At 38.1% G+C, this 25,648-nt stretch overlaps 1 protein-coding gene across 5 annotated transcripts in view; it reads left to right on the forward strand.

Annotated features, from left to right (window-relative positions):
- Window positions 1-25,648, forward strand: part of fig4a (FIG4 phosphoinositide 5-phosphatase a) — a 340,932-nt gene that overhangs the window by 48,631 nt on the left and 266,653 nt on the right. For all 5 annotated transcript variants that reach the window (XM_039747917.1, XM_039747913.1, XM_039747915.1 and 2 more), the window contains exons 7-9: window positions 745-887; window positions 5,691-5,819; window positions 15,617-15,717. In XM_039747917.1, the coding sequence (XP_039603851.1) occupies window positions 745-887; window positions 5,691-5,819; window positions 15,617-15,717 (373 nt within the window). The remainder of the gene's footprint in view (window positions 1-744; window positions 888-5,690; window positions 5,820-15,616; window positions 15,718-25,648) is intronic.

The raw sequence follows: 25,648 nt of genomic DNA on the forward strand, positions 1-25,648 counted from the left end.
ACCTGGTGCTTAAAATAGGCTCGGAAGAGATGTTTCTAATCTCTGAGCCCATGTTGCACGAATATGTCTTGCTCACCACTGTGTAACCTGGAGTGTTCGAATGTTTGCGCATTTTACAAAACATTGCATCTCTAAACTTGCTATGTTCCATTCTGTTAAACTTAGTATACCAACACAAGATAAAAGTGTGGGATTTTATGAGTACTGTGGTAACTGGAAATTTTACCAGCTTTGGTTGAGTGGCTTGTTGTGCAACTTTAAAACATGCAACTGAACTAACTGTATTTTCTGCAGATTCACATTGATTTTCCAGTGTTGCTAGTACTTTAGAATTGAGATAAGTGGTAGGGCTTTCTTCACCAAATTTAGGTTTCTTTATGAAGAATTTGTTAATTATGTTGTGTTTTTTGTTGTTGATTGTGGTTTTTCTATTTATCAGAATATAGATCACTATGTGGCCACTGGTGAGTGCGGCATAAGCTAGTCTAAAGTATTGAAATCAAACTACTATAAAAAGAAGGTGTTAATGAAGGGTTTGTTTAAGACAGTGAAACAAATAGCATGCCTTCACCAGCACTTTCAAGAATTAGTCACCTATGGACATTCTGCATTCACTAAATATTGACCACAGTATCTCATCATTTAAGCAGGTGCGCTTTGGCTGGATACCCTCAATTCTGCCTTAATTGAAAAGTTTCTTCATATTAAATTTTTTTTTATTCTGCTTATTTTTATTATTTTCAGTTATAGCTATGATTTAAGCCATTCTCTGCAATATAACCTCAGTATTCTAAAGACTCCCTGCGATCTGAAATCTGAGGAGATCTTAACCCAGAATCGCCAGGATAGCTTTGATATCTTTGAAGATGAAGGGCTTCCAACACAAGGTATGGATTACTCTATTCCAATTTTACTGGTTTTATTTATTTATTTATTTTTTGTCCATGGTTATTATAAATTTTGATGACTAAAATAGTTATCTAAGTTGGAGATGGTTATTGCTGAGTGTGTCTCATTTAGAATAAACAGCAGGCAAGGTGCAATTTATTGCTTTTTTCACAATGTTAGTTTTCTTTCTTTTTTTTGGCAATTTATTTTACAGATTACAGCTCCAATAAAAATTATTCACCCCTTTTGGAACTCTTAACATTTATTTTGTTATATTTCATTGAATCAATGTGGAATTGATTTGACATAGTTTAACAGAAAAATATTCTTTAATGTCAAAGTGAAAACAGCTGTGGCCTTCCGTGACACTGGAATTAGCAGGATTTAGAATGGTATGTTATAATCATGCCCACTGAATAAAAGCAAATAATATAAGTGGAAAGCTTATTGAAGTAATTTTAAACAATAAAAAGATAAGTCTGTACTTTAATGCACACCTATCTTTTAAACACTTAATAATACTAAAGTAAAAGGAATAAAAGTATAGGTGACTTTCTGGTTTAGAATTTGGCTTCATAGCTTCCGGAGATTGGGTATATATTTCAGACTGGCCTCTACCTGTAAGAGTTTTCACACATCCCAAACACATGCAAGTTAGGTTGATTTGTGAGGTTATGATCTGCAATGATGTGATCCCCATCCTTGCTTGTTATTTTGCTTAGTATCTAGTGCTGCTGGTATACACTGTGCACTTGAATTAAAATAGATGAATTAATACTAAATTTATTTAGTTAATGTAACATTTTTTCAAACCATTTCATCACTTATTTCACATGTTTTATCCATGTGTGTCGAAATTAGGACTAATAAATTATTTCAAAATTTAATCCACATTGGATTACACAACCAGACAGGATATTTATTCATTACAAGAAACTGCTTTTACCACTGTTGGTTCTTCTCTTTTGCTGAAACATTATTTTGTATAATGACCAGAATGTTACATTGTCATGTAATACAAAGCAACCACTAAGAAACTACTGTGTGACAGAAGTTAAAATTGAAAACTTTACATTGAAATGATTAGAGCAATTTGGGTCCATTTAGTGAAAAGATTTTGATCATTTCCTCATTTTTTTCATTTATTTTATTGTGCAACAAGAGGATTGTTCATATTCATTCCTCCAACCTCAAAACTCCTCCTTGATCAACTAATACTGTCTGAAACCTTTACACGAGTAAATCTTAGAAAGTTGTATCAAAGTCATCTACTTTATTAAAAAATGTTACAAGTATTCTTTAAGTATGTTAATATAGTGCCTTCTGTGTGACCTACATATTCACATTTTGACTTGTTATTCATTGAAATTTGTTGAAAGCAGCATAGCTACGGGGGTACTAAGAAACAATATATTTATTAATGATTTCAGGGTTTAATTCACTATACATTACAAAAGGATCATTGTCTTCAACCCAATTTGAGAAATGCTAATATATATGCCCCAGTATTTATCCCTTGTGGCTGGGTCTAGGGGGTTTCCTTATGCTGGTCCAAAGCCCTGATAAATGGGGAGGGTTAACATGTTCCTGTGTAACATTTTGCCAGATCAATTTGCGGACACAATACAGATTTCCATACTGGATCGGTCCAGGCCTGGGTTAAGGATATGAGGAAGTGATGGGTACGTATGGTGTCAAGTAGAGGAATGCAGCTCAGATGATAGTGGATTTTGAAAAAACGATGGGCATGGCTGTGGTGAGTACGAATTTTAAGAAGAGGGAGGAAAATAGGGTGATGTACAAGGGTGGAGGAAGATGCACACAGGTAGACTATATACACAGCAGGATGATCAGCCTGAAGGAGATTTTAGACTGCAAAATGGTGGCAGTGGAAAGCAAAGTTAGGCAGCACAAGATTGGAGATCAAGGAGAGGAAGACAGAACCAAGAATCAAATGGTGGAAGTTGAAAAAGAAAAACTGTAAGAGTTCGGCAAAGTGTAAGACAGGCACTGGGAGGCAGTAAATAATTACTAGACAGCTGGGCAACTACAGCAGAAGTAGTAAGGGTGACAGCAAGAAGAGTGTTTGACGTGACATCTGGATCAATGGCGGCTCGTGTATAGGCACTGTGGAACTGCAGCACCCCCTATTTCCACTTGATATTATCGATAACATTTAATATAATGAGTCCTTTTTTCTTTAATTCTTTCTTTATACTTGTACAATATATAATCCTTAAGCTTAATATCAGTAGCCATCCCCCAGTTTATGAAAAATATACAAAAATCTTTGTATGGAACTGTGCGCTTCACAGTTCCAGCGGCGTGGTGTTTGGCTGTTGTGTGCATGCACACATAGGAAGCTGAATGCGAGGCTGAGAGGGAGAGAGAACACTGACGCTCCCGCAGTGCCGACGCTGGCATGCTGGTGGAAGGTACTGTTTTGTTTTTTTACTCTGCGTGTGTTGTACTTGAATTCAGAAAGACTAAATGCACTTGCAGTGCTTTCAATGGAGAAAAATTTCCTCAGTTGTCATCCAGAGATCAAGGAGACAATTATTGATCTTTTCGCGCAAATTAAAACAAGAAGAATGAATTTCATTTTTAAATGAATAGATCAAGCTTGAACTGTAACAATTTAGGTTATAGTAAGTAAAAAATTTTTGATTTTGTTCTTTTAGGATTTTATCAAGTTTCTGAATAAATTTTCTTTTTATACATGTTTATTTCCTTTTACACAATTTTAAAACAAAGGCTAAAAATTTTCTGGAGCAGCACCCCCACTAATTTTAGCTATAAGCCGCCACTGATCTGAATCGAGTAAGGAGGAAAAGGAAACCTGTTGGTAGAATGGGGAGTACCAGAGAATATACAGAGGAAGAGTTTGGCGAAGAAGAAATGAGATTGTCAGAGAGATGTAGAAAGTAGCCAGTAGTACAAGGAGATAAGGCGTAAGGTGAAGAGAGAGGTGGCGAAGGCTAAAGAAAATACATTTGATGAGCTGTATGAGAGGTTGGAAACTGAAGAGGGAGAAAAGGACCTGTACCAATTGGCTAGACAGAAGGACCGAACTGGGAAAGATGCGCCGCAGGTTAGGGTGATAAAGGATAAAGATGGAAACGTACTCACAAGTGGGGAGAGTGTGTTGAGCAGATGGAAAGAGTACTTAGAGAGGCTGATGAATGAAAAGAATGAAAAAGAGAGAGGGTTCATTGATATGGGGAATCAGGAAGTGCAACGGATTAGCAAGAAGGAAGCAAGGACAGCTATTAAAAGGATGAAGAATGGAAAGGCCGTTGGTCCAGATGACATACCTGTGGAAGCATGGAGGTGTTTAGGAGAGATGGCAGTAAAGTTTTTAACAGATTGTTCAATGTAATCTTGGAAAATGAGTGGATGCCTGAGGAGTGGAGAAAAAGAGTACAGTTACTACAGAGTGATAACATTGATGAGCCACAGCATAAAGTTATAGTAAAGAATAGTGGAAGCTAGGTTAAGAAGTGAGATTATGATTAGTGAGCAACAGTATGGTTTCATGCCAGGAAAGAGCACTACATATTCGATTTTTGCTCTGAGGGTGTCGATGGTGAAGTATTGAGAAGGCCCGAAGTATATGACAGGGCACCTAGAGAGTAGTTGTGATATTGTTTGAGGAAGTCGGAAGTGGTAGAGAAGTATGGAAGAGTTGTACAGTATATGTATGAGGAAAGTGTGACAGTGGTGAGGTCTGCTGTAGGAATGATGGATGTATTCAAGTTGTAGGTGGGATTAAATCAGGGATTGGTCTTTCTTATTTGCAATGGTGATGGACAGGTTTACAGACAAAATTAGACAGGAGTCCCCGTGGGCTATGATGTTTGCTGATGACATTGTGATCTGTAGCGAGAGTAGGGAGCAGGTTGAGAAGAACCTGCAGAGGTGGAGATATGCTTTTGAGAGGAAAGAAAGTCAGTAGGAACAAGACAGAATGTTTGTGTGTAAATGAGAGGGAGATCAGAGGAGTGCTGAGGATGCAAGAAGTAGAGTTGGTGAAGGTGATTAAATACCTGTGATCAACAGTACAGAATAATGGGGATTGTGGAAGAGAGGTGAAGAAGAGTGTATAGGATTCTTATAATAATTAGATGACTGGGATGATGTGAAGAAAACCTCTAGGTAAAAGGAATAATTTAACCAAACCACTCAAAGAGCCACAGCAGTTGAAAGAAACAAAATAACTTTATTTCACTCTGGTATATAAGTCAGAAATCATAAAAAACAACACAGCCACTAAATCTGGCATACAAGTTCATGTCCATCCTTGTATGCTTCCAGAAAGCTACAGTGTTTGCCATGAAAAGGTGAACTAATTGCTTAATCTAGATGTTTCAAGGAAGTCCAACAGTATACTGTAGAGTTTAGTTTCCATGGTACAAGAATATGGCAATACGTTGACCTAATTGAGACTGTAGAAAAGCTTGAACGAGCAGAATGCGTGTCTAGACTTTGGAGATTATCAAGTTTCTTTCAAAGAAAAATTACCCCCTTAGCATCTCATAACTTCATTAAACACCCTTTTGGCTTCATAGGATTTCACTAACATTTTAAAGTATGGTAGGCCAATGTTCATATATAACTTGGATTATTAAGAATCAAATATCTAATTTTTTAAATCATTTTACATTTTGTGGCATACTTACATAAAAGTTATAAACAGCACTGAAATGCTTTATCTGGTGAATACAAGCTATATTACTTGTGAGAAAGTAAATTATTTTGGTTTGTTTAATTGATGATATCTGGTATATTTCATTCTTTTCTAGTGGTTTTTGGTATCAGCAGTGAACCTTATGCAAAATATGTGTGGAATGAACAACTTTGGGGAAAAGTCAAAGATACTGTGCATCCTGATTGGATAATGTATATTATACATGGATTTTGTGGCCAATCAAGTATCCTTTTTATTTCTTTCAAAGACAAATGGACAGAACATTAAATTTACTACATGGTAATCTGTTTTCATTATATATAGGAAGTGTCTTTTTCTTCTTAAATTTGTTTTTATGTTGTAAGTTGTTAGGTGTTAACCATTTTGAATAGGCAGAAAATTACTTTTATGGACTGTGTAGTTTTTTTATTAGTTTGTTTCTTAAAATATGAATTATAAAAGCAATTTATGACAATTAAAGACATACTGCAATAAATAAAACAAAGTCATTCTAATCACAGATACAAAAAGTCATACTACAATAAATAAAATAAAGTCAGTCCAATCACAAATGCATTTGATTCAGTTTTTTACAGGATCTTAAACCTCACTAAGGTCTCCACCCTTACCAAAACAAAGAGTTAATTTGTGAATTAGCTAATTAATGAAAAGAATCCTTTTGTATTGTGCATCCTTATGTTAAGACAATAGGGGTCTAGTGGGGATGCTGATAGGATCACAACAGATTCATTTAAAAATTTTATTAATGAATCATTACCAAATTTGGAAGAGGTCATTCATTGTTCCATGCAGATGCATTATGATTCTTCCTGTTGAGCAAGATTAGATGCATGTAGCATGTTTCAAGCAAGATATATCAAAACATGCCTGAAGTGTACTGGTAAAGCTAGCCTAATTGTAAGTGAAAACACTTCTCTCAGTATTTTAAAAAAGTCTAGTTAACATTATGGCCAGGTTCTGTGATCGAACCCTGTACCAAAAATGTTTAGTATACAATTCTTTGATTCCAAATTTAGGGTTGGATTTTCCATATCAAATCACAAGCCTTTGGGCAGCTGCTCTAGTTCTTTTCAGGTTCTCATGCACTGTAGCTGATGTGTTTCATAGTCTGGGAAAAAAATATTTGTTATCGGTAATAAATAAAAATTTAGGTGATGCACATCCATAAAGCCACTTAAGTAGTAACCTAATTTACATTGAAGTAAAGCTTTCTTTTTCATAGTTGTGGCATATATTAATTTATCCTGGAAACTTGTATTGTTATGCAAAACACTATTTATAAATACAGCAGGTTTCCTCATTAGGTAATAGTGGTGGTCTGTTGGTCACCATTGCACATGTGAAGTAAAAACCTTAAAAATAACTTTTTTCTTTTATTTTCTGAAATTGAATTGGGAAAAATTATCAGCGGCAAAATCTCTCTCTCTCTCTCTCTCTCTCTCTCTCTCTATCTCTATATATATATATATATATGTATATATATATATATATATATATATATATATACACCTGACATGCACCCTGGGATTGGTTCCAGCCGAGCCGTGTTTGTTCTTGGTGGGCGGCCGCTGCAGGCAGCATACTGTAGTGGAGGTGACTGTAAGGTGGGCTGGTGATGAACCGCCTGTCGATGCCCCCATTCATTCTCAAGCTTGTACTGTTACGCACATAGCTGGAAGTTGTCTCTTGTCAGTACATCAGACGTGTTGACGACTGGTGCCTTCCTGCTGTGATAGCGTGTACAGTGCTGTGCAGAAGAGCTCATCTTAATCTTTTGTCTTCACCCTTCAACAGTGTCTCTGAAACACAAATCTGATGCAAGTGCTGGTAATACAGTAAAGAAGAGAAAAACCATCACCATTGAAAATAAAGTAGAAATAATAAAAAGGTCAGAGAGAGGCGAAACCCCATCATTCATTGGCAGAGCACTTGGTTATAGTCGGTCAACAATAGCATTTATTAATTTTATGTACCTGTTCCGACTTAAATACAAATTCAACTTAAGTACAAACCTACAGTCCCTATCTCGTACGTAACCTGGGGACTGCCTGTATATATATATTATACCACACGCCGTGGCGCAACATAAAGAGGCTTTACCTCCGACGCTGACATCCGAGGGGGGGCGTTGAGTGTGTATGCCTGATGAGCCCAGAATTAGGGCGAAACACGGGTCGCGTACTCTTTGCATTATTTGACAGTAAACTATTCAACCATATATATATCTATATATATATACACTCACCTACAGGATTATTAGGAACACCTGTTCAATTTCTCATTAATGCAATTATCTAATCAACCAATCACATGGCAGTTGCTTCAATGCATTTAGGGGTGTGGTCCTGGTCAAGACAATCTCCTGAACTCCAAACTGAATGCCAGAATGGGAAAGAAAGGTAATTTAAGCAATTTTGAAAGTGACATGGTTGTTGGTGCCAGACGGGCCAGTCTAATTATTTCAAAATCTGCTCAGTTACTGGGATTTTCACGCACAACCATTTCTAGGGTTTACAAAGAATGGTGTGAAAAGGGAAAAACATCCAGTATGCGGCAGTCCTGTGGGCAAAAATGCCTTGTTGATGCTAGAGGTCAGAGGAGAATGGGCCGACTGATTCAAGCTGATAGAAGAGCAACTTTGACTGAAATAACCACTCGTTACAACCGAGGTATGCAGAAAAGCATTTGTGAAGCCACAACACGCACAACCTTGAGGCGGATGGGCTACAACAGCAGAAGACCCCACCGGGTACCACTCATCTCCACTGCAAATAGGAAAAAGAGGCACCAATTTGCACAAGCTCATCAAAATTGGACAGTTGAAGACTGGAAAAATGTTGCCTGGTCTGATGAGTCTCGATTTCTGTTGAGACATTCAAATGGTAGAGTCAGAATTTGGCGTAAACAGAATGAGAACATGGATCCATCATGCCTTGTTACCACTGTGCAGGCTGGTGGTGGTGGTGTAATGGTGTGGGGGATGTTTTCTTGGCACACTTTAGGCCCCTTAGTGCCAATTGGGCATCGTTAATGCCACGGGCTACCTGAGCATTGTTTCTGACCATGTCCATCCCTTCATGACCACCATGTACCTATCCTCTGATGGCTACTTCCAGCAGGATAATGCACCATGTCACAAAGCTCGAATCATTTCAAATTGGTTTCTTGAACATGACAATGAGTTCACTGTACTAAAATGGCCCCACAGTCACCAGATCTCAACCCAATAGAGCATCTTTGAGATGTGGTGGAACGGGAGCTTCGTGCCCTGGATGTGCATCCCACAAATCTCCATCAACTGCAAGATGCTATCCTATCAATATGGGCCAACATTTCTAAAGAATGCTTTCAGCACCTTGTCGAATCAATGCCACGTAGAATTAAGGCAGTTCTGAAGGCGAAAGGGGGTCAAACGCCGTATTAGCATGGTGTTCCTAATAATCCTTTAGGTGAGTGTATATATCTATCTATATACTGTGTATATAGATACACAGTATATATATATATATATATATATATATATATATATATATATATATATATATATATATACACACACACACACACAGTGGAACCTCTGTTCACACCCATAATTCATTCCAAAACTCTGGTCGTAAACCGAAGCAATTTCCACCATAGGATTGTATGTAAATACAATTAATACGTTCCAGACCATACGAACTGAATGTAAATATATATATTTTTTAGTTTTAAGCACAAATATAGTTAATTATACCATAGAATGCACAGCGTAATAGTAAACTAAATGTAAAAACATTGAATAACACTGAGAAAACCTTGAACAACAGTGAAAACTAACACAGCAATAGTTTGTGCTAGGAACTGCTCACTAAAAGCACTTTTTTTTTTTTAATGAGTTTTAAGTACAGGGAAAAAAATGAACATTTGAAAAATCCGTAATTTAATAAACCACCAAGAAAAGTAACATTGCCACAATGCACACTATGAACCGATCGCTGTAAACAGAACTGAAAACAAAAACAAGCCTTTTCTACCTTATGCGTCCAGCCCTCCCTCCCTCTCTTGCTCGCTCTCGCTTTCGTGTGTGCGTGTGTCTCTCTCTCGCACGCCTGTGTGTGTGTGCCTCTCTCTCGCGCGCCTGTGTGTGTGCCTCTCTCTCGCCGCCTGTGTGTGTCTCTCTCTCGCCGCCTGTGTGTGTCTCTCTCTCGCGCGCCTGTGTGTTTGTTGCGCTCTATCTCTCTTGCTCGCTCGCTGCACAGAAAATGCACAGTGAGAGACTGAACATGCACAAACCAAAACGGAAACTGGCTTGTTCGTATACCATGTGTGTGGTCGTGAACCGAGGCAAAAGTTTGGGAAACTTTTTGGTCGTAAACCGATTTGTACGTGTATCGAGACATTCGTGTACCGAGGTTCCACTGTGTATATGTGTGTATATATATATATATATACTGTATGTATATATACTGTATGTATATATACTGTATGTATGTATATATATATATATCTCTATCTATCTATCTATACTAATAAAAGGCAAAGCACTCACTTACTCACTCACTAATCACCACTAATTCTCCAACTTCCCGTGCAGGGAGAAGGCTGAAATTTGGCAGGCTCATTACTTACAGGTTACTTACAAAAGGTAAGCAGGTTTCATTTCAAAATTCTACACGCAACGGTCATAACGAACGTCCGCCTTGTTGAACTTACTTATTTATGGCCCCATCTTCACGAAATTTGGTAGGCGGCTTCCCTGCGCTAACCGAAACCGATGTACGTACTTATTTTGGTGGTATGAAACCACTGTCGGCCGCCATATTGAACTTTCCAACGTCACTAATTCTCCAACTTCCCGTGTAGGTAGAAGGCTGACCCCATCTTCATGAAATTTGGTAGGGAGCTTCCCTGTGCTAACCGACACCGATGTACATACTTATTTCGGAGGTATGACGCCACTGTCGGCTGCCATATTGAACTTTCCAACGGTCTTTGTTACTTATGGGCCCATCTTCAAGAAATTTGGTACACGGGTTCCCAACGCTAACTGAATCCTACTCACGTACATACATACGTCCATAGCCTGCAACTCGGTCACCGTGTGAGGCGGCGTTGGGTCCCCCATCCCAACGCCTCCCACGTTGTTGGCTGCCTGCCTATATAAGGCCGTCCGTCACTCCGGTCTCTACATTCCCTTCCTTGCTTCGCCACGGATTCACGCCTCCCTGCTGATAACTACAGCCTTTTATTTAATCCACGGCTTCTCCGCTGTTTTATTGTTCGTTTATTACAATTATAGTTATTGTATAGGTATTTTAGACTTACTTTACATTGTTCAGGTACCCATTTCCTTTATCGTTCCAACCATACCCCCATTAACATGTCTATCGAGGTGATTACCATCGATCAAAGAACTGTCACTTACCGAGTGGTTTCCATGCTCGGAGATGGCACCTGCCTTTTCCATTCTCTTTGTTACATATTGCACGGCCATATAACGCTCACTCTTGATTTCCAGAGGAACATTGTGCCTTATGTATTGAATGACTGGGACAGGTTCAAGTTGTGGACTGATGACGGTACAGGAGATAATTATACTACACAGGAGCACTATAAGAGTGAAATGCTTAAGCCCTTCACCTATGGTTCTGCATGTGAGTTGATGGCTGCCGCTGAATTGTTCGGTTGTCGCTTTCAAGTGTACCGAAATGGCCAAATATTTTACGCCTTTCGACAACCGCCAATGCCTCTTAAACATCTTAGATTCACAGGTGATGATTTCTGTAGTGGGCACTTTGATGTTTATAAATGTTTAAACTCTCAAAAGCTGGATGTGATTTTATCGCTGAAACCGGTTGTGTGCTTACAACGCTTGACAGATGCCGAATGTCACTTCAATACAACAAATCCTACAAATACTGTCATAATTGAAACAAACCATGAAACTCAAACTGATTATGACAGCAGCAAACCAAGCTGTGAGATTTGAGACAAGATTACTTTTCACATGGCCAACTGTAAGTTGCATGATCAAGAGTAAGCTTAGCGCACAGCTTGGTCATGTTACAACCGGAGGGCCGAACTGACAACATGGTATACAAAGAGATCCTTAACAAATAATTATTGGCATATTTTCCCTCAGTTTAAAAAGGTTAAATTTTCTTCATAATAAAAATTTGAATGCAGTACTTCGGCGCTGCGAAGAGCGGGTGTTTTGCTAGTATATATATGTGTGTATATGTATATATGTACATACATATGTATGTGTATATATGTATATATATGTTTATGTGTGTGTATATATATATATATATATATATATATATATATATATGACAGCAACACTCATATCAGTGACAAAACAATTACATTGACAATCATGTTACTTCTTTAACACAATACTTCTCCGCTGCGTAGCGCGGGCATTTTGCTAGTATATATATATATAGTGAATAAAGCCCAAGAGACTAGTAAAGGGTTTGGGGTTTTGAGCCCCGTATACTGTAACAAAAAATAAGGTCTTTCTCTCCAGACAAAAATTCATGAAAACATCTGACAAAATGGAAGGTTTGGAGTGACACTATAAAGGGATGGATCGGAAATCAGGCGTGATGGTTGCTGGGTAGACGTGGTGGTGTATGGGAGGATGACGTCATCATTGGGGGACCAGAGGGAAGAAAGGAACCCAGAAGTGCAGTTCTATTTTTACTCCGTGCTGGTTTATGGTGGCGTTGCTTAGTCTTTTCTATGAAATGAGAGAGAGGTTAGTACACTGCCTTCGTCCCCTGGCCGGCTGTACCACGGTGCGCGTCGGGTCCTTCACCTGCTCACGATGCACTCGTGTGTGACAATATATATATGTGTGTATATATATATATATATATATATATATATATACAGTGGGATGCAAGAGTTTGGGCAACCTTGTTAATAGTCATTATTTTCCTGTATAAATCGTTGGTTGTTACGATAAAAATGTCAGTTAAATATATCATATAGGAGACACACAGTGATATTTGAGAAGTGAAATGAAGTTTATTGGATTTACAGAAAGTGTGCAATAATTGTTCAAACAAAATCAGGCAGGTGCATAAATTTGGGCACTGTTGTCATTTTATTGATTCCAAAACTTTTAGAACTAATTATTGGAACTCAAATTGGCTTGGTAAGCTCAGTGACCCCTGACCTACATACACAGGTGAATCCTATAATGAGAAAGAGTATTTAAGGGGTCAATTGTAAGTTTCCCTCCTCCTTTAATTTTCTCTGAAGAGTAGCAACATGGGGTCACAAAACAACTCTCAAATGACCTGAAGACAAAGATTGTTCACCATCATGGTTTAGGGAAGGATACAGAAAGCTGTCCCAGAGATTTAAGCTGTCTGTTTCCACAGTTAGGAACATATTGAGGAAATGGAAGACCACAGGCTCAGTTCAAGTTAAGGCTCGAAGTGGCAGACCAAGAAAGATTTCGGATAGACAGAAGCGATGAATGGTGAGAACAGTCAGAGTCAACCCACAGACCAGCACCAAAGACCTACAACATCATCTTGCAGCAGATGGAGTCACTGTGCATCGCTCAACCATTCGCGACTTTACACAAGGAGATGCTGTATGCGAGAGTGATGCAGAGGAAGCCTTTTCTCCACCCACAGCACAAACAGAGCGCTTGAGGTATGCTCAAGCACATTTGGACAAGCCAGCTTCATTTTGGAATAAGGTGCTGTGGACTGATGAAACTAAAATTGAGTTATTTGGGCATAACAAGGGCGTTATGCATGGAGGAAAAAGAACACAGCATTCCAAGAAAACACCTGCTACCTACAGTAAAATATGGTGGTGGTTCCATCATGCTGTGGGCTGTGTGGCCAGTGCAGGGACTGGGAATCTTGTCAAAGTTGAGGGACGCATGGATTCCACTCAGTATCAGCAGATTCTGGAGACCAATGTCCAGGAATCAGTGACAAAGCTGAAGCTGCGCCGGGCTGGATCTTTCAACAAGACAACGACCAAACACTGCTCAAAATCCACTAAGGCATTCATGCAGAGGAACAAGTACAACGTTCTGAATGGCCATCTCAGTCCCCAGACCTGAATATAATTGAAAATCTGTGGTGTGAGTTAAAGAGAGCTGTCCATGCTCGGAAGCCATCAAACCTGAATGAACTAGAGATGTTTTGTAAAGAGGAATGGTCCAAAATACCTTCAACCACAATCCAGACTCTCATTGGAACCTACAGGAAGCGTTTAGAGGCTGTAATTTCTGCAAAAGGCGGATCTACTAAATATTGATTTCATTTCTTTTTGTGGTGCCCAAATTTATGCACCTGCCTGATTTTGTTTGAACAATTATTGCACACTTTCTGTAAATCCAATAAACTTCATTTCACTTCTCAAATATCACTGTGTGTGTCTCCTATATGATATATTTAACTGACATTTTTTATCGTAACAACCAACGATTTATACAGGAAAATAATGACTATTAGCAAGGTTGCCCAAACTTTTGCATCCCACTTTATATACATGTGTATATATATATATATATATATATATATATATATATATATAAAATCCTAAGCCTAAAAATGAAAAAGATTTTGTGCAACAATTTTATGTTTTTATGTCACTTTTTGTCACACTTTAAATCTGGCTTATTTTAAAACCTACATATATGTGCTTGGTATAATTCTTTCCAGAATTTATCAAACTATAATGTGATGTTGTTAGATTTTGAGATTCTTATTCCGTTTTATAAATTATAAACTAAAAAATTTCAAGAACTGACGTCCCGCAAGACAAGAATTTGTGCCAAGTGATTTAACCATGACAATAAAAGACAAAAAGCAGATGTCAAAGACAGCTGTTGTACAGGCTTTTAAATGTTTGAAATGCCGCGCAAGATGCAGATCAAAGAGGAGGTAAAAAAAAAAAAAAATAAAAACTAGTTTACCATTGTGTCATGGTTTCGGAGGAGCGACCACATCTTCTTGGGGTGCGTTCAGCCCCCCTCTTCACAATACAAGCGGCAGAGACGTGAAGTGGTTGGCACGGAGTGCAGGCCACAGGGGTTGGCGAGCGAAGTGAGCAGGGGGTCTGTGTTTATATATATATATATATATATATATATATATATTTATATATATATATATATATTATTACCCACTTAATATCACAGGCCAGTTCTCTATAAAGCACAAAATTCCACTGTACTTGTATTCTCCATGACCCTCTACAGGTACAGATAGTTCATGCATCTTATTTGACAGTGTTCAAACATTTCCCATAAAAATAGATGGTAGACCAGTTCTAAAACCTTTTAACTTTGCTTTTACTCTTGGACTGGCACGTTGTTCTCTCTGTCTATGGACAGTATAGTTAAACTGAGCTGCTTAGGCCCTCGAGATTGCAGGGCAAGTAGCTAATTACAGGGGTATTTAATACACCCTGGTTTTATTTTCTATTTGTCTCTTATGTTTCCAGGTGTTGCAGACAAGGTAACTTTCTGCTCCTCTTTGAAACTCCTTCCAAGTTCGTAGCTCGTTTTGAAGTGCAGTCATAATGCTAGTATCATCATTTTGTCCATAAACATTTTCAGAATGATTTCCTTGAAAGAGATAGTTTAGGAGTAGTTATTGCTTCTTAAATTTTCATGCACCAAAAGCACACTGGCATCTCATGAACATCATAGTTTTCTAACATGACAAAGTGGATTCTGTTTTAATCACTGGGAAACATCATGGAGTTAAATAACATGAGTTTCCTTTTTAAGGGAGAATCTTAATATTATACAGTGTATCATTAACATTGTCCAGAAAAAAGGCAATACGCTGTTCTCATGTTTGATGGCAAAAAGTGATATTTAATTGTGAAACACTTCTTACATTTATGAGAAACATTAAAAACTTTTACCTTTCAATTACTGTTTTAACATTTTTTTGACTTTTGTGAAGATTGATTGTGATGATTCATTGTCTTTCTGATGGTTTTTTTAAAAAAAAAAAAGATTTGCCAACCTTAACTTTTTCTTTACCTACGAACTGCTGATATATGGTAGACCAGTGTATGTCACACTCATTGCCAGAAGATCAAGCAAATTTGCTGGAACACGCTTCCTCAAGCGAGGAGCCAACTGCAAGGTAATAATCATTGGTTAGTTTGAATTTATTGTTTGTACTGTCAACTACTTGCAGTTGTGCTTTTGAAGCCTTTTTTTACAATGTATCCAAATATCTCTTCCTGCTCTTTATATTAACAATGTGTTGTTTTCTATTCCTCTTAATCTGTTAAATTTTAAATCTGTTGAAGGATTATATGACATTATCAATAAAAAAACAGAACACACACCCTAATGGAATTTTTTATCATTGCCAAGTGTTTTAATCAAGCGAATTTTAAGAATGTACTGCCCAGATTATACCAATATGTACATTGCAAAACTAGAGGGGAAAATATCTTGGATCATATTTATACTAACATAAAAGATTCCTACAAGGATATACTATGCCCCCCAGCTTGGACAGTCTGACCATCTTTCATTGTTTCTTGTCCCTGTGCACAAAGCCCTAGTGCTAAACCAGCCAATAGGACTGTTAAAGTATGGTCTGAGGGTGCCATCGCAACTCCATGACTGCTTTTAACACACGGATTGGAATATATTTTTGCATCAGACAGACTTAGATACGTATGCTTTACCCATTTTTTTTGTCATGAAATTTTTATTGATAACAAGAAAAGTAAATACAGCCAAAGAAAGCCAACAAAAATAACAAATTTGAAGCTATATAAGACCAAACACAACAACACTCCTCCCATTTAAGACTGTCTCCAGCGAGATGCTAAAAGCAATTTAGCAACAATGGTTGCAGTCATTAATAGCCTCCACTGGGAGAGAGAAAGAGAGAGAGAGGGAAGAGAAGAAAGGCCTAGGAGAAGAAGAACTTGAGGGGACAAATGAATGGGGATAGAAAGAATTGTAGAGAGGGACTCTGCTACAGAGATCCGGAGAGCTGTACCCAGAAGGCATTCCCAGAACATGTGAAGAAAATCAGCAGGGACTCTAAGAAGACAGAGGTGACATAGGGGATCTAATTCAATTCTGATTAGATGCCATCTTTGGGGAGTAGGGTACAGTTTTTGAAAAAATTTAAGTTGTTTGTGCTGGTGATTAGGATTTTTAGAACAATTTTTAAATACAGTTATCCCTCGCTATATTGCGCTTTGACTTTCACGGCTTCACTCCATCGCGGATTTTAAATGTAAACATATCTAAATACATATCTATTTTTCACTGGTTCGTGGATTTCTGCAGACAATGGGTCTTTTAATTTATGGTACATGCTTCCTCAGTTTGTTTGCCCAGTTGATTTCATACAAGGGACGCTATTGGCGGATGGCTTAGAAGCTACCCAATCAGAGCATCTATTATGTATTAACTAAAACTCCTCAATGATATACGATATGCTTCCGGCACAGTGCTTGATTGTTTGCTTTTCTCTGTCTTTCTCACACACTCTGACGTTCTCTGCCCCCGACGGAGGAGGTGTGAGCAGAAGGGCTGTTTGCACAGAGGCTGTTTTCCTAGAGGATAGGGACGCTCCTCTAAAAAATGCCGCTTTATCGCGGTGCTTTGGCATACTTAAAAGCCCAAAAGCATGTATTGATTTTTTGATTACTTTTCTCATGCTCTCTCTCTCTGACATTCTCTGCTCCTGACACGCATTCTTTGAAGAGGAAGATATGTTTGCATTCTTGTAATTGTGAGAAAGAACGGTCATCTCTGTCTTGTTATGGAGCACTTTAAACTTTTGACTAAAGGGTGTTATTTCATGTCTAGAGGGCTCTAATAATGTTAACAGTGTGGGAGAGTTTATAAGGGCTTAAAATATCCAAAAATAACCATACAAACATATGGTTTCTACTTCGCGGATTTTCACCTATCGCAGGGGGTTCTGGAATGCAACCCCCGCGATCGAGGAGGGATTACTGTATTTTTAAAGATAGTTTTCCAGCACAACTCAGAGGATGGGGACAGATTTTTTAGCAAATTAGACATGATTGGGAGAGTTTTGAGGGAAGCTTTATGGAGAAGGGAATAGAGACTAGATGCTGGTTTGGAATTATGAGAAAGGGATAAAGCAAATAATACTGAGGGTGCATAGGAAGAGGGTAGGAGAGGGGGACTCCACATTGTCTGAGCACAGACCTCAGCTGAAAAAAGAGGAAATAGAAAGAATAGGATGTCCAGGAAGGAAGATGCTGGGGAGAGCAGGCCCAGCTCCAGACTGGCCTTAGAGTAAAGGCAAGGTGGTACAGCTGGATAATCAGGGAAGGAGACATCTCTGTCCGACTTGTCACAGATCAAAGTCTAGTGTTTAATAGATGGTCTCTTGTGATTTCAAAGGAATGAAGACAATAGTGACTTAACAGTTGGTCAAACTTAGGTGGGGGAACGAGAGCATAGTGCTAACAAAATTAACTCTGGGGAGCAAATTCATTTCTTGTATTGGAATGAGAGAGGAAGGTGAGACAAAAAAAACATGGATTCTCTGACACCCTTCAGATCATGGTGAAAGTTGGCAGCCGCAAGCTCCTAGACCCCAGCATAGATGTCCAATCCCAGGTATCTGAAAGATCCTGTCTGATGAATTTATCTGGGAGATGTAGAGCGATGACAGGAAGAATTTAGTGGGAAAGAACAGATTTAGACCAGTCAATCTTTTAACCAGATAAGGCTTCATAGACATTAAAGAGATCAAGGACATGGGGAAGATCAGCAGGAGCATTACCAAGGTAGAGAAGAACATCATCTACATATAATGAAACTTTTTTGGGGTATATCTTTAATCAGCATGGGACTGATAATTGTCTGAGTTTTGGAGTGCTACTGCCAAAGGCTCTAATGAAAGAATAAAGAGAAGGTGGGAAATAGGAAAGCCCTGTCTGGCTCCTTGAAACACACGAAAAGAGGGAGAAATGTTGGTATTAGTAAGAATAGTAGAGGGGGGTGAATAAAGGGTCTGAACTATGTTTAGAAAGGCAGCGCCAAAGCCCATTCTACCAAGGACCTTCCATAAAAAGATCCAATTCATCCTATCAAATGCCTTCTCTGCATCTACAACAAAAATGGCAGAAGGAAAGGAGAGAGTAGGGGCAATATGCAAAACATGAAGCAAGTGCCGAACATTGTCAGCCACATGGCGGGACTTAAAAAAGCCAGTTTGATCAGGATGAATCAGTTTAGGGATCACTGCCTGCAGTTGATGTGCAAGTGCCTTTGCCAGCAGGTTGACATCAGAATTCATCAATGATAGTAGCCAATAACTAGAATAGTCAGTGGGATCCTTACCTTGTTTAATCAATAGAGTAATCCGAGCAGAATTAAGGAAAGGGTTAAGGTGAGAGGAAGAAAAAGCAGAGTTAAGCATCTGGAAGAATGGGACTGAGAGCTGCTTTTAAAAAGTGGAGAAGATCTCCGGGGGCAATCTGTCAGGCCTGGGAGATTTCCCAGAACTCAGAGTCCAGGGCCTCATGTATAAACGGTGTGTATGCACAACAATGTTGTGTACACCTGTTTCCATGCTCACTTCATTTAAATAATGTATATTGTTAACGATTAAAGACGTGAGGACTCGCTGACACAGGAGCTGGCGCACCCCGTTCAGGGATTTTTCCTGCCTCACACTGTATGCTTGCTGGGACTGGCGCGACCCTGGATAGATAGATGGATGGAATAATTAAACATGTGCTACGAAGATATTTCAATGTTCCTTAAAAGTTTTGAAGATTGGCGTTCTAAGCTTGCAGATGGCTTGATATTTATTAAAAAGCTAATTGTGTGGCGATTGGTTATTTGGAGAAAGAAAAGGAAGGACAGGAATTGGGTGTTAGTACATTTGAAAGAGACAATACTGCTGCAATAAATGATTTTATAGAGGGTCGCGCACAGCATACATCGTATGTGAAGCAGGAACAATCTCTGCATGGGGTGCCAGCTTGTTGCTACCACAGTGCCAACATACCTTATTGTTTTATAGATGCTTCGTTTTCTATCATCATGAAAATGATATCACGCATACATTCCTTTTGTTGTTGATATCACTGCTAAAACAACAAATAGTATGTTTTTCCTTGCCTGTACTTGGTATTCGCTGAAATTCTTTTTCCTTCGTGCTTTTGCAATTGTCTTTTTATAGAACGCAAGACATAAGGGGCTATTTATATTATTTTGCATATTCAAAGAGGCGTAATTCTAGGAGGGTCGGGTGGACAGGCACGTGCACGAGTGTTACTTTTCACACTGAACAGAATTTATGGAGAGGAAGAATGTGGAAGTCGGCGTACGCACAGATTTATACATCTTGATTTTCTTGTGCGTACGCACATTTACGCTTTTGTCCGTATGCCAAGTTTTAGTGTGAATTCTACGCACAACATTATGAATGAAGGGAAAATCCAGAGTAGAGGCCTCTGACTCTGAAAGCTCAGAGAGGGATAGGGATTTTAGAAATGAGTCCACATTGGCAGGATAAGAGGGAGAGTATGAATAGAATAAATCAGAACAGAACTGGAAAAAACACTTATTAATTTTGTTAGGGTTTGTAGTGAAACCCCCCTTCTTGGTTTTTATGGCCGAAATCATAGCAAAGGAGTCATATTTGCAAAGCCTGAGAGCCAGAAGTTTAATGATTCTGGGCCCGGAAACATAGTAACATGCCCTGGTGCGGTAAACCTGAAATTCTGCAAAACGCAACAGCAAAGCATTCAGTTCCGTCCTAGTACTAGCAATGAGAGTTTCATGTTCTTTGTCCACCACTTGAAGATGACAACTTTCTAAAAGCGAGAGACAATTTTGCATATCTAAGATCTTTTGGCTGGATTCGCAGGCCAAGCCACTGGCAAAAGCAATAGTAGCATCACGAAGGAAACCTTTAACAGCCACCCAGCAAAAGGCAGGATCTTAAGTTTACCCATCATTGATAGAAATAAATTCTCCAAGCTTAGGAGCTAAATAAGCAATATATTTAGAGTTCAGAAGCAGTGATGTACTAAATTTCCATTGTGGTGCCCGGGAGACCAGAGATGGCAAAAACATGCATAATACAGCACACTTACGATCAGAGATGCTGGAGGAAAGGAGACTAGCATAAGTAGCAACAGAAGCTAGAGAGTGAGAAATAAAAATGTAATCTATGTGAGACCGAGACTTGAAGCTGTGAGAGAGATAAAGGAATAATCTTTAACAGAGGTTAATTAAACAATATAAGTCAATCACATTAGGATCAGCAACAAATTTACAAAAACTGCGAGTTGAAGGAAGGAGACAATGTCCAAAGTGCGGAGGAGATTTATCCAGGATGGGGTCAAGCACAGCATTAACATCTGTGCCAATAACAAACTCAAAGTCATGATGTGTAAGAATCTGACTAGCCAAGTCCTGAAAGAAGGTGCTATGAAAGGGAGTAGGCGTGTACACCGCAGTAAGTCCAATCCTCCTACCACCAAGCTTGGACAAGAGAAAACAGTACCTTCTGTTAGAATCACATCCAGACCTCAGAACCTTATACTGAAGGGATTACCTAAGAAGTATTGCAACTCCAAATCTGCGATGAGACAAACATACATTATGTTTGTAGGCAGCCCGCATCACATTACGCTTTAACAAATGCGTCTCAAGTAAGAAATTAAAATATCAATGCAGTGTCTTTGTAAAAGGTTAAGTCACACAAGACCTTTTTTCATTAAATGAATTATGGTCTGAAATAAAGCGAACAGTAAAGGCAGAAAGGAAGAAAAATGTATATTTCTTTTATATTGCCATATATTAATTACTGTGTGGATAATGTGGTTAACAAAAGGATCAAAGTGTAACCAAATGAAAATCCATGGATGAATTTTGAGGTCAAATAGCTGCTGAATGTGAGGCACATAGTCTTTAAATCAGGAGACCCCTCAGCCTATAGAGCTGCTAGAGCTAATCTCAAAAGTGTCCTCAGGTCTGTAAAACTAATAACTCCAACCACAAAAAACCTATGATAACCTGTCTTAATGTCGACCAGTTGTTCTCTACTCCAGTTATCACAAAGTGCTTTGAAAGATTAGTAATCAGTCACATTAAAGCCTTTGTTCCAGATGATCTAGATCAACACAAGTTTGCCTATTGATCAAACAGACAGATTGACGGAAAGCACCATCGGTGTGGCTGTGCATGCTGCCCTCTCGCACCCTGAAAAGCCCAACACCTACACTAGGATGCTGTTTGTCGACTACAGCACCATCATACCTAGTGAACTGATCAACAAACTACATACACTAGGACTGAGTCCCTCCATATGCAACTGGTTATGGGATTTTCTCATCAACTGCCCCCAGTCTCTCAGGCTGGAGAAGCACATATTCTCCATCTGCACCCTAAGCACTGGTGTGCCACAGGTCTGTGCGCTAAGCCTCCTCCTCTATGCACTTTTTACACATGACTGTCAACCCACCCCCAAATTGAGCATTATTGTTACATTTTTGAACAACATGACTGTCATTGTGCTAATATCTATCAACGATGAAGCTGCATGTAAGCAGGAGGAGGAGGAGGTTCAGAACCCAGCAGAGTGGTATCACACCAACAACTTCATCTTAAATGCCAAAAAGACCAAAGAAATTGTTCTGGACTTTAGGACCACTAAAAAAGACCACTTGCATCCAGTAACTATTAAAGCAGAGGCTCTTGAGAGAGAGTTACCATCACAGAGGACCTCTGCTGGGCTGACAATGCTTCAGTGGTAGTAGGCAAAGCACACCAATGCCTCTACTTTCTGAGAAGGCTAATGAGAGCTAACCTTCCCCAGAAGCTGTTGGTCAGCTTTTACTGATGCACCATAGAGAGCATTTTGACTAACTGCATGACAGTTTAGTACAACAGCTGTACCAAAGATGCTAAAAAAGCAATACAATGGGTCATAAAAACAGCACAGGACATTACTGGCACTTATCTGCCATCATTTGAACATCTGTACAAGAATCAGTGTGTGAGAAGGGCTAAAAACATCATCAGGGACATCACTCATCCTGGACATAACTTGTTTAAGCTTCCCCCATTAGGCAGGTGCTTCATATCAAACCATACACGTACAAATAGATTAAAAATAACTCCTTCTCAACTGCTATAAACTTGTTGAACTCTGATATCTCATCAGTCTGAGATCATTTTTCATTGAACATATGCAATTATATAGAGAATGTATAATATCCTGTTTACTAACATGTACAATAATAATCTATGCTGCTGTACTTTTATGCAATAATAATCTGTCCTGGTTACTAAACATTTAACATTATAAATGGCATCTTGCTAATATTTTGAACATATTTCGCATGATTACTCTTTCTTTTTAGTTCGTTCTTGTATTTATTTATTGTATTGTTATCTATCTGAACTATTTGACTTTGGATTTTAAATGCATCTTAGGGTTGCTCCTTATTGAGCAATCACGTGAACATTACATAAAAGTGTAATAATATGCCAGGTGTATGTTTGTAATATATTGTATTTCATGCACAAGGTGCTCCAACAAGAAACTGAGATGGAGCAGTACTTTGAACTTCACAAAGTTAAGATTTTAGAACTGCAACTTTTGTGATTGATTCTAATGTACCTCTATAACCAGCTTTCTCTAACATTGTTAGAGCTCTTTTACATATGAAAATGTTTGTATTAATGTTAGGTTTTTGGAAGTAATATTATAAAGTATAAGCAAGTTTATGATTTTTTTAAATCTTATTTCCAGTTTTTGTGACTGGGGTTTTTCCCTTATATTCTCTTTTTGCATGTAACTATTAATGCTGAATGCATTTAGATTTTAATTTCCCCAAACACTACATTTAGAGGGTTTTTTTGGTCAACCACACTACCAAAAGTTAACCATATAGTCTTTTCAGTAACTCCCAATCCTTGCGTTTAGCTTCTTTCCAAAAAACACAGTCAATTTATATTGAGAAACCCATTCTTTTTCTAGTGACACATTAAGTCATTCATGTTTCTTTTTTCTGTCTGGGAAAATATTCTTAATGTAGAAAACCGAACTAACATCACAGTTATGGTACTTTAAAATGCTGTTTCTGCATACATTGCTTTTTTTTTTTTTATATATAAAAAAAAAAGGTTTTGAGGACCATTGAACATTACATCCATGCCCAAATGTCACACAACTGAAATCATACTGTGTGTACAAAAAAAAACAAACAATTTTTTTGCTCAAACAGACAAATTTTTATTATTTAACACAAGTGTTATCTGTGAACTGGTAGCCCTTTTCAGAGTGATGAGCACTGATACATTGCACCATCTATAGACAAGCAGCAACTGGAACATACAGTAGTAAACTAATGTACATCCATTCACTAACATCAACAAGTCCTGCCAGGATTTCTTCTTGGAATAAGTCATTCGCATGTCAAGATTTAGTATGATTTTGAAAAATAGATTTTCCAATATTTAATATTTCAGTGTTTGGCTGTAATTTAATGAATTGCAGAATTGGATTGTATATGGATCATGCTGAAAGAATGAACTTTGTGACACTGCAAACGGCAGTGTCTTATTGGAATTAGTAACATGTGGTCTTTTGAATCTGATTTACACTCGGCACTGCCTGCATAATATGCTAAGCTGGAGTGTATTGTTTAGCTCTTTTCATCTGTAAAGTGTGTCATTTTAATTTTTCATGCACCTGTTTTCATAAAAGCTAACAGTCCATTGCTGTAAAAGACTGGTTCTGTCCTGTGCTTACAGATCAGTTTTTTTCCATTAAATATGATTTAGTAATACAAAGAAAAGTTCTCCAAGATAATTTTCCGTTTTTTTTATTTCTGCTTTAGTAATTTTAGTAAAAATACAGTACATACTGTTTTCACAGTTTGACGGCCAGTCTACCATCAGGGACCCAGCATAGAAAACCATGAATTAGGTATTACAATTACTGCTACTAACAATTGTGGACTTGTTAGTAAAACAATAGTGCCATGTAAATGTATTTTACCTGTTCATTACATGTTTTGCTGATATACATGAGACCATGCAGACATCATTATACATTTTTAATCTTCTGAAATGAAAAGTAATATTACTACTATTGTAAATAATGTAAAAAAAGAGGTCAGCAAAATTATTTTTGCTTGTTTTTGATGGTGCAGACCTTCTCCATATATACAAAACATGTTAATAGGATTATTAAACTGCCCATGATCCCTCATATATTTTAAAACAAAAGTGCTGGCCTGGGTCTCTTGATTTAACTGTCAACAAGACTCTCCATTTCAGTACCTTAGCATGAAACATCAAGGAGGCTGTCATGCTGGATTCTTCACTAGCTTTAACACACCTTCTTTTCCTCAATTTTCAAAATAGCAGCTGTAATCCAATTATCCTTTTTTTAAACACTGCTTTACCTTCAACATGATGTTGAAAAAGCTGTATTAACAAGATACCACCTCAATTTCCACTGGTTTGTGCATTTCTGTTCAGATAGCAGTCACAACTACAGTCTTGCAAATATAAAGTTTTTTCAGGCAACAAAAATGATTCAGTTTAACTTAGACAGTCTATAAATGCTTCTTCTAGCCTTTGGATGATTTCCTTACTGCAAGAAACCGTTTTTCTCCTTTTTTGGGCCGCTGGTTCCTCTGAATAAAAATAAAAACCAGGATATTCTCTTTCTAGCACTGAGAGAAAGTCCCTTTCTATTATTCTTTTTTTTTTCAGTCCACCTTCTTCACTGTTAATTGCAGTTGCCATTGCTACCATAGTCATGATAAAAGGTCCATTTAAACTGTCTGTCCCTGTCCTTTTATTAGATCTGCTCGAGGTATAAGTTAAACTTATCCTTAACAGAAGCATGTGAAAACAGTTTCTAGCACAATATCCTATCTTAAGTATCCCAGGACTATCCAGATAGTCCATCTATCAGAGTCTATCCACCAATAAATGGTAACAGCTCAACACTTCTCTTTACACAACTACAAAAATCAGTCTTCTACCATGAATGCAAACTAATATTCTATTGTGTTACGGATAATTTA

This window comes from Polypterus senegalus, chromosome 3 (genome assembly GCF_016835505.1).
Source record: "Polypterus senegalus isolate Bchr_013 chromosome 3, ASM1683550v1, whole genome shotgun sequence".
Lineage (NCBI taxonomy): Eukaryota > Metazoa > Chordata > Cladistia > Polypteriformes > Polypteridae > Polypterus > Polypterus senegalus.